Source organism: Euleptes europaea, chromosome 2 (genome assembly GCF_029931775.1).
Source record: "Euleptes europaea isolate rEulEur1 chromosome 2, rEulEur1.hap1, whole genome shotgun sequence".
NCBI lineage: Eukaryota > Metazoa > Chordata > Lepidosauria > Squamata > Sphaerodactylidae > Euleptes > Euleptes europaea.
Window position 1 is genome coordinate 36,259,551 of NC_079313.1, and position 10,394 is coordinate 36,269,944.

Below are 10,394 nucleotides of genomic sequence, written 5' to 3' on the forward strand. Positions count from 1 at the left end.
GGTCTATAGTTAAGGTTGCCATTGTGTGCACACTTTCTTGGGAGCAACCCCCCCCCCAGTGAATGCAGTGACACTTCTGAGTCAGCGTGTGTAACAGCAGGCTGCATGTCTTGTACAGAAAGTTTTGCATCAAGCTGATTGACTTTGCAAGTTACACCATAGGCATTATCATGGGAAAGGATTGCCAGTTTGTAGACATGAAAAGGTAGAATGTAATGCATAATTGTGCAAGAAATGACTTTTGATCACCTGCCAGAGGACTGGCTCTCAACCAGTTCAGAAAAATCAAACTGGATAAAGCTGTTTGTGAATCACATTGGTAATAATGTCAGCTGCCGTCCTTTCTTGCACTGAAGGTGGTACACATTAGAAAATCACATTAATTATTGATACTTTTTCTGATTTTAAGCTGTATTTCTAAATTTTGGGAGAAATATTCACCCATTTGTGTGCCATGTCAAACTCCTGTAATGGTCTACCTGAACAGGACCAGAATTTTTGTACAGAATGGAAAGGTTCCTGCATTACACAGTTATACAGTACATGCAGCCCTTTTATGAGCCCTGTATGCATGCATTAAATACTTCCACCCATGCATGGAACTTTGCCTAATTTTCATTTCTGTCTGCAGTTGCTGGTACTGTTGCTAGATACTGCACTGGAAGGTTTCCTGACCCTCATGACTAGACTTTGAGGGGGATGCAGAGAGGGGCTTTTGTGGAGAGAAAGCCCCAACTGTTCCAGCATAGTACAGAAGCAGCCACACGGATCCTGGCCTATATGAAAAGCTTCCTTCAGAGAATGGGCAGAAATCTTTACAGCTGCTGCTTGTTTTTCCAGCCATATTTACTAGGTGCTATGAAGCAAAGCTTTTGACTGTGTGGATCATGAAAAGCTACGGCTGGTTTTAAAGGAAATGTGTGTGCCACTACATCTGATTGTTCTGTTGCGCAACCTGTACTCTGGACAAGAGGCCACAGTTAGAATAGAATATGGAGAAATGGCAATTTGCAAAGGTGTCAGACAAGGATGTATTTTATCTCCCTATCTCTTCAATCTATATGCAGAACATATAATTAGGAAAGCTGGATTGGATTTGGATGAAAGTGGAGTGAAAATTGGAGGGAGGAACATTAATAATTTGAGATATGCTGATGACACTACATTATTGGCAGAAAATAGTGAAGATTTGAAACGACTACTGCTGAAAGTTAAAAGAGAAAGTGCCAAAGCAGGACTACAGCTGAACATCAAGGAAACAAAAGCAATGAGTACAGGAGAATTACACAACTTTAAGGTTGACAATGAGGAAATTGAAATTGTTCAAGACTTTCTATTCCTTGGCTCCACCATCAACCAAAAGGGAAACTGCAGCCAAGAAATCAGAAGGAGATTGAGACTGGGAAGGGCAGCCATGAAGGAGCTAGAAAAGATTTTGAAGTGTAAGGATGTGTCACTGGCCACCAAGACTAGATTAATTCATGCCATCGTATTCCCTATGTATGGGTGTGAAAGCTGGACAGTGAAGAAAGCTGATAGGAAGAAAATAGATTCCTTTGAAATGTGGTGTTGGAGGAGAGTGTTACAGATACCGTGGACTGCCCAAAAAACAAATCAGTGGGTTATAGATCAAATCAAGCCTGAACTGACCCCAGAAACTAAAATGACTAAACTGAGGCTATCGTATTTTGGTCACGTCATGAGACGACAAGAGTCACTGGAAAAGACAGTCATGCTAGGAAAGGTTGAGGGCAGCAGGAAATGAGGAAGACCCAACAAGAGATGGATTGACTCAATAAAGGAAGCCACAGCCTTCAATTTGCAAGATCTGAGCAAGGCTGTCAAGGTTAGGACATTTTGGAGGACTTTCATTGATAGGGTCACCATGAGTCGGAAGCGACTTTACGGCACTTAACACACACACATGAAGGTAGGAGATAAGAACTCTCAGGCTACTTGTTGTCATTCTTATAACCCTTTTATAAACTTCACTATATCTTCAAATGCGGTTTTTGTACATGAAAACTCAAATGGCCCAGCCTCAATAAACATTATAAATCCATGGAATCCATCTTTTATATGATTCCATGTTAAAGCCACGTGATTGTCCTCAAGCCGTTTCTTGTATAAAAGTCCATCATCTCTTATTAAATCATATTCACAGGTTAAAAGGTAAGTCTGAGGGAGCTCTTGGATAACGGCATCCTCATCCAAAATTGGTGACAGCATTGTCTCGTCATTTAGTCTGGCTCGGTCATACAGTTCTTTTGAAAATGGAACAGGCGGAGGTGGCTTATAGCCTCTGGCTTTAAATTCCTCTGGTAGACAGTCTGCACTAAGCCATTTCTTGTATTTCATCTTCATGAACTCAGGAACGTGGGCATTGTTCATAAATATATTAATATCCTGAATTTTTCCCTTTATATAAACTAAGCCAAGTTTCATAGCCCGCATCCGGGTCAAGCCAGGACCAAAGCGATTTTGCTGATGGGATGGCAAAGCAAGATCCATTATCTGGAGTAATGGGTAGATCAGGATCTGGGCTCGAATCTTTGGGAAAGCTGACCTCTTTACCATTTCTCGGCAGATAGCTGCAACAAGTGCACCTCCACTGCTTTCTCCGGCAAGAATAACGCAGTTAGGATCCACTCCATAGTCTTTTGAATTGTTCAGGAAGTGTGTTGTGGCTGTGAGACAGTCCAATAACTGAGCTGGATGTTGGTGCTCAGGGGCTAGTCGATACCTGAAATATCAAAGCATTGGTTCTCAAACTTTATCAAAACGTTGGAGTCTCTTCAGCTGGACTAGATGTATCATTGGTAGGACAGAAAACCCTCCCCCACAAAGTAGATCTGCGAATAATTTGTTATGATCCTTTTTACAACCACAGGTAAGGAATGCCGTTTGACCCCAAACTGTCTTGGGCAGTCACTGCTTCTCAGAGGTACCAGTCTATGGTTGAAGGTGGCAGCGAAGGCTTCCTTCTGCTACCCTCTCCCGATGCTTTAGTTACTTCATTTATAGCCCCCTTTCTACTGAGACTCAAAGTGGATTACAAAATATAAAAAACAATGCAGTCAAACAGCATAAGACATCCAGTAAATGATGTAACAGAATGAAGATTACAGAAATTAGGAAGCAATGCAGACAGAAAATTGTCTAATGCTTATTAGCCTTATTCTTCCAAAGGCTCTGGTTTCTACTATTTCCTCTGATACCTTCAGTGTAACTACAAGCTAATGGCTGATAAACAGAGGAGTGGGTGTACTCAGAAAACATCCTCTCCTTGCATTCTAGCACAGCAAGAGGCAAAAGTAAGCAGGAAAGGTCTGGAAAAGCGTGACAAGGTTTATGCATACATCTGAAAATTAGGCCTGTGTTTTTCTAGCTAAACAGCAGAGTTTCCTTAATCTTTTTTTAATGAAGAGAATCTGAAGCACACTTACTCAACATACACAACCACTGAGTCACTTTTTCGGGCAAGATGGCGGCATAATCGTTCATAGCCTCCTAAGAAAGAAAAGTCTTAGTATGTTTAAAAATGTCTGAAGGTAGCTCTTCACTACAGAAGCATAATTTGTATTTTAAATTTTAAATTTTCTGGAAGTAGTTAAATCTTATTTTACCTGGTTTAATTTTTTTAAATTCATTGGTACATAGAAATTACTTTGTTCACTGGACAGTGATATGCTACACTGAACAATTAAAATGTCATGAATTCACCTGTGACTATCCCAGATGGATTTTTGTGAATGCCCGAAAATAGATGTTTACTTCCCTACTTTTTGGACATTGGCCAGCAAATGTTGACAGTTACATTTAGGTTACTGTCAACATTCACTGCGAAATCCCTCAGAGTAGTTGGTTTTTTCAAGCAAAGTTATTTGATCCACTAGTGTGCAGTAAAATGAAGAACTGAGATTATGGTTTGATTAATTCATTCTGTTTGGAATTCAAGGACAAACATACATTAGCTATAAAAGTCTGAATCTTGTGCCATTGTGGAAGAATCAAAATTTACTGTTCACCTATATAGCATCCTGGGTAACTTTGGGGGTTTCTGGGATGACTCTCTAGAATGTGCAGTTGGATACATCAAAGTTGTAGAGCAGTGGTTCCCAAACTTTTCAGGCCACTGCCCCTTTGGTTCCACAAACTCAACCCCAGCGCCCCCTACCCTATCCTATGAAAAACATTATTCAAAGTAGGGGTTTGCATGACTCACTAAAGAAGATAATAACAATAAAATTTCAGCTGAAATTTATTCAACAGAACTGATGAACTTGATCCAGGGGTACCAGCTGTTCAAAGTCTGGAAAAAAATTCTGATAGTGTCCTCCAAATTTGCCAGCATGGTGCCATAGCTTGATCTATTGTAAATTAGTGAACAACACAGTTGAAGGGGCCCACCTCTAGTGCCCCCTGCTGCCTTCTTGCCTCTTAGTGCCCTAGGTAATACCACTGCCCCAAGGTGGTGGTACTGCCCACTTTGGGAACCACTGCTCTAGAGCATGGATGGGGCCAACTTCTGAGAGCCAACGCCACTCTTCAGTGCAGAGGTCAGAAGTAAATTTTCTCAAAGAAACTGACCTCTTCCATAATAAAGTTGGTGTCATCTGACAGAAACAGCTTCTCAGCAAAGATAAAGAAGCTCTGTGGCATAGAATCACATACAAATATGCACAATTACCTTATTACCTACTTGTTACGTATAAATCCAAAAGTGAGAGTTAATATTAAAGTCTGGACTATCTCTGTTTCTTAAGTCTTGAAATAATTTCTCTTTTCCTTGCAAATAAAACTTCAGGCAGACCTTACCTTTTGCAAATGATACATTCCATTCCGTTCATGGGAACTGGAAGCTCACCAGACATTCATATTGGGATTGTGTGTGTTCTCACAATGTACCTGATCCACATGGCCACTGTCTTATGTGAACAGAACGATTTGTGGATTTTCCATGCAGATACAACTTCCATTCATACAATCAAAGCACTGGAAAAATGAGATCACATGAAACAGATACCATATGGATCAGGTACATTTCGCTCCCAATACACATAGCTGGTGGGCTCCTGGTCTGCATAAACAGAACACAGTGGAACTGTGGCACAGATTGTTTTTCATTACTTCAATAAAATTGGTAGGACCTCTGGGATGAGACAAAATTACCTTGGAGACTATACTTGATTCCTGGGCTAACAGTTGGCTCTTCCTTCCTTAGAAACTCACCACAGCCATTCTATGAAAATATGAGTATAATCTAGTTCATAAATGCTTCCAACTGTCCTTTTCCTGGGCTGTAGTTGCCCTGGAATGACCTTGCTAGAGTGATTACATGCATGTTTCTTTAAAAATCTTCCATCTCCATGGGTTTTAGCAGCACTTCCAACTTCATTATCTGCCATTTTCAAAATGATCATCATGCTTTTAGTTTTGTAGGGTTGGTTTCCTTTACTGGTTTAAGTAGCTGTGATCATAACACATATTCAGCATACTTTATACTGCTTGCCTGTAGAGGGACAATCTGTATTGAAGAGTGTAATAATGGCTTTATTTATTTATTATTATTTAGATTTATATCCCATCATATCTCAGCCATGGCCAGGTTCAGAGCAGGTCACATCAATACATACCATAAAACATTCAATCTGTACAGCATTAATTAAAAGCATCAATTCCATTACATTCCAATTAAAACACAATCACAATTCCATTACATTCCAATTAAAACAAAATCAGATGGCGCACAACTTTAACATACAGGGTCTTGGCTGACTCGAGAGGAGCAGCCAGGCTCCCCAATTAAATGATGGAAAGCATAGAGAAGGGGGAGGTAGGGAGGCCAGCTCTGATGGAAAACCATTGCTGCCCTCAACCATAGGCCTGGTGGAACATCTCGGTCTTACAGGCCCTGCGGAACTGGGTCAGATCTCAAGGTCATGAACAGTATCAGTACTACCTGAATTTGAAAGTTTTTCCTGGAATTTCATTCTGGGAATTTCCTGGAATTTCATTCTGGGAGCTACATATTATCAAATACCACCTACTGTTCGAGGATCTCAACATTGCACCTCTCCTTGTGGGAAAGGTGTTCCAACCTCAGCAATCTTTTGTGAGTTTGCTGCATCCATGATTTACTGTTCTCATGAGTACAGCGTTCACACGAGCAGTAATTCACACTAATGGCATGGAGGAATACCAGAGAAAAAGCTCTGTTGTGAGAACAACCAAACATCTCTGTAGTTAATTATAACCTACTGGAGTATATAGTAGCTGGAGTAGCTGGAGTATATGAATTCTTTTCATCAATAGATGCCTGAAGGTGCTTGCCAAACTTTCTTGCCCAACTCTTTTTTTAAAAAAAAGGCATGTTATTTATTTCAAAACCTTTAAACAAAAGTAATCAGACAAAGACACACATTTTTATTTATCCATTTATTTAAAAAACAACCCTTGAGGAAGTTGCCAGCAGCAAGTGGCCTACCAAAACTTGGGATGAGCCCACCCAGGCTCCGTACTTGGCCAGCCCTGCTGGCCCTGTTGGCATCATACCTGTCACCGCAGTCATTAATCTATTTCCAGGTGATTTTCTGGGGACTTAGCTCACTGCTGAGCTGACGGTAGTATGTTTCATGTTTTTAAATGGCCTTTTGCTCAGTCAGACCACCGGATCTAGGTACTGTAACTGGTGGTGGCTCTCCATGGACTCAGGTGGAGGGGTCTTTCACATCACATACTACCTGCTCTTGTTAACTGAGATATCAGAGATCGAACCTGGAACCTCTGTATGCAAAGCAGATATGCTGCCACTGAGCCATGGCCCCACTTCTGAACTGCCCAAGACACAAAATAAATTTTCTGTGGCATCCCTCAATGGCCAGTTACGTTTCCCTCCTCTGTCTTCTCTCTTTCCTTCTCTAGCCACTTCACAAAACAAATATGTATTTTTCAACTTACTAGGCACAATAGAATAAATCCATTTTGATTTGGGGTTTTTTAGTGTTCATTTGGATGCCTTATCAATAAATTAAGGCAATGTCTAAAATGTCAAAGAAAACCCTTTCAAATCCAAATCCCTCCTCTTACCCATATCCCTGGAAACTTCAATTGCAGCTGCTATCTAGTTTTCCTAGATCTGAGTGGGCTGGAGAAAGTTATTCAGGTATTATAGTCTCCAGTTTTTAGTAATCTCAATTTTTCAGTAGATAAAAGTTTGGTGATATGATTGGACAAAATATGTACGGCGTGGCCATTTTGGCCCATAGCTGTGGGCATTCCAGATTTTGGTAATTCCTTCTTTTCTTTTTTGGATCCAACAAAATAATGTCATGATATTACCTGATTGATATCACCCTTTAAAGAAAACGTTAAAGTTATGTAAAATATCTTACTCTTGCTTCCAAGAATCCCACATCCTCCATGTAGGTAGATCAGTCCTTTCCTTGGCTGAGTAGAAGGCCTGTTCGGCTGGTAAATCGTAACTGGCACATGTTCAAACTTTGTATCCCAAATGAAGAGATTTGATTTTTTCCCAGCAGGTGTCAAATTTAACACAAATCTAACAAATGTAATTTGGCTGCAGATCCCTAATTTCTCAAAAATCTTCCCCTGTTTAATAGTGAAAGAACAAAGCATAAGTAGATCTGAAATCAGTATGTCAAGTTCTGAATATCAGGTTTTGAAAACCATTTAAGTACACTTTCTGAACAACAGGAAGAAAATCCAGGCACATAAAATAGATGTTAAAAATTTAGTTGATCATGACTGTCCTTACACTGGAACCCTCCTCCCTCTTTAGATGTCACAATGCTACTCTTACTACTAACTTCATATTGCTAAGGCTGTGCTGAGTGCTTTATATGTCAGTGTTGGGACAAAAAAAATTGCTTTCAGTGAGATAAAATACTTTCTTTTGCCCTCTTTAGTTCACCAATTATTGCTGCCATTGTTTTTCCTTCTAGCTACTGTTTTGGTACAATTTTATTTCTTTAAATTCAATTCCAGAACACTGGTGATCACTTTTTGAATGGGATTGTGTCATGAAAATATACAGCCAATGGGATAAACGACATGACAGTTGCACTGCAGGTAAGTAAAGCAATTCAGTAAGCCTGAATCTTAATGGGGCAAACACTTTCACCAGTCTTTTGATGAAGCTTGCAAAACCTTAGGGGTGTGTGTGTGTGTGTGTGTGTGTGTGCGTGCGCCAACAATATTTGGGCAATATTTGGGCATATTTAGCTCAGCCCAGCTTGCTACATGATTCTGACTTAGGCAATTCTGTCACACCAAGTCATTTGGCTAAGACTCAGTGTACATCTTCCTGATTAATCCTATGTATTTTTATTTGGGAACCCCACAGATTCAATGAGATTTTCTCTCAAATACATGATTGGTATTTACATTTCTTTAAATGTTATATACTTAATGTTGCAGTCCCATGCATTGGTATTTAAGAGTAAGGCCTACTGAACTCACAGTAAGTCCTGAGACCTACTCCCAGTAATGGTGATGGCTAGAAATCTATTTAAAATCCATGCACTTTCTCATGAGAACAGCCAACCAACCCACACTCCCCCCCCCCCCCGCAACCAGGCTCCTCTGCAGAAACATACAAATGAAACAGAAAGTTAACTTCTGCACTTACCAAACGAAAAACCAACAGTGAGACCGCATGATACAGTCGTAGCTTTACTGGATCTTTGGTTTCTGGTGGCACCGGTGCTTTCTTGAGTGCATAATAAAGAAGCAAAGAAAGTTCCACAAATAAGACAGGTGTGCACAAATACATATATAACATAAACAACCTATGGAAAATATTCATTGTCCTTTGCTAAGAAGATCAGAACAAGATCTAAGCACTCTCTCTCTCTCTCTCTCACTCTCTCCTCTCTCTCTCTCTCTAAGCAAACGCCCTTTATAAACTGCCAGACAAGTTCTAGCAGCCCAGATAAAGTTGTTTCACGCCTACATTATACAAAAGAAGAAGGCTAGGTGTATGTAAGTCATACTGTACCAACCTGCAATTAGGAATGAATAAGTCTAAGGCAAGAAAGTCTAAGGTTTGTGAGAGACAGGAAGAACGGCATGTGGATTATGATAATCAACCCTTGTTAATTGGCAGCTATACTTGTAGTGTCATCACTGCAAAGAGATGACTGAAGGAGCTTTAGCAGACTAGAATAAAAAGGTAAAGGTCCCCTGTGCAAGCACCGGGTCATTCCTGACCCATGGGGTGACGTCACATCCCGACGTTTCCAAGGCAGACTTTGTTTACTAGGAGGTTTGCTAGTGCCTTCCCCAGTCATCTTCCCTTTACCCCCAGCAAGCTGGGTACTCATTTTACTGACCTCGGAAGGATGGAAGGCTGAGTCGACCTTGAGCCGGCTACCTGAAACCGACTTCTGTCGGGATCGAATTCAGGTCGTGAGCAGAGCTTTTGACTGCAGTACTGCAGCTTAACACTCTGTGCCACGGGGCTCCTAGCAGACTAGAATACTGGGGGTTTATTCACCAAATTTGCTGCATCTGATTTGTTGCTGCGGTTTTCACAGGTTGTAAAGCAACCAGAAATGGTGTTTCTGTTCAATGTCTCCTTCATAAAGTGCTTATCATTCCATCTGTTATTCCATCTGTGGTTCTTTGACATCTGCCTCAAGGATCTTGCCTGCTCTCCTAGCCACATGCTGCCTGCTTGGAGCCGGCAGGATCACCCCCCCCCCAACACACGTTCCCAGCCCTACAGCCCCAGGTGAGTGCAGGGGACTATGCTACTGGGTTGCAAGACAGCAGTGCTGAACACTATAATAAAATTAATAAGTTGCTAATATTTCTTAGCCATCAACTGCTGCATCAGCTGAAGTCATGAACAAATTAATTTGTGCTAATCCCTTACAGAAATATTTTCTATGCACAACATTTAATTATAATGCATCCTGTTAATTGTATTCCTCTGAAAGAAAGACCATTGCAACCATCCATTGCAATAGGATGGCGGATAGCTCTTAAATCTGAGTGCCAGCATCTACAACGTGACCCCTTTCTCAGCTCACAGCATCAAACCATACATGAAAATACCTGCTCCTGGCTCTTATATAGGAATGTTTATACTTGCCAATTATCTCCCTTCCATTCCACTCCCAACTTTTAATGTCGAAGATTCCTCTTACCATCCCTAGCCCCTAGCCCTGTTTTAAAAGTAAACCAGGTGCAAAGAAGATTTAAAAGATAAAGAACCTGATAGAAGGTAGCTTAGCATAAGGGATGTGATTCCTGCTCTACAGTTCCAATCTGTTCCAGATATCTGAAAAATTTGCTCCCCTGGAAATTGGTGCCAAAGAGTGGCATTGATGTTCATTGGCCAATTTGTAGTTGGGTTAGGGAATGGTTGT

At 40.8% G+C, this 10,394-nt stretch overlaps 1 protein-coding gene across 1 annotated transcript; it reads right to left on the reverse strand.

Moving 5' to 3' along the window:
* Positions 1-1,968: 1,968 nt before the first annotated feature.
* LOC130473676 (arylacetamide deacetylase-like 4) lies at positions 1,969-8,827 on the reverse strand. The gene is made up of 4 exons (XM_056845244.1): positions 8,651-8,827; positions 7,395-7,611; positions 3,447-3,510; positions 1,969-2,743 (listed from the first exon to the last, which is right to left on the reverse strand). Exons 1-4 carry the CDS (start codon positions 8,825-8,827, stop codon positions 1,969-1,971), a joined length of 1,233 nt encoding a protein of 410 aa, XP_056701222.1.
* Between the last annotated feature and the right edge of the window lie 1,567 nt (positions 8,828-10,394).

Excerpts from the sequence above, each read along its gene's own strand:
- LOC130473676 (XM_056845244.1), bottom strand. The coding sequence starts at position 8,827 with ATGAATATTTTCCATAGGTTGTTTATGTTATATATGTATTTGTGCACA. Across the intron at positions 7,612-8,650 it reads CACTGTTGGTTTTTCGTTTG|GGGAAGATTTTTGAGAAATT; the intron begins GTAAGTGCAGAA and ends ACTATTAAACAG. Across the intron at positions 3,511-7,394 it reads TGGGATTCTTGGAAGCAAGA|GAGGCTATGAACGATTATGC; the intron begins GTAAGATATTTT and ends TTTCTTTCTTAG.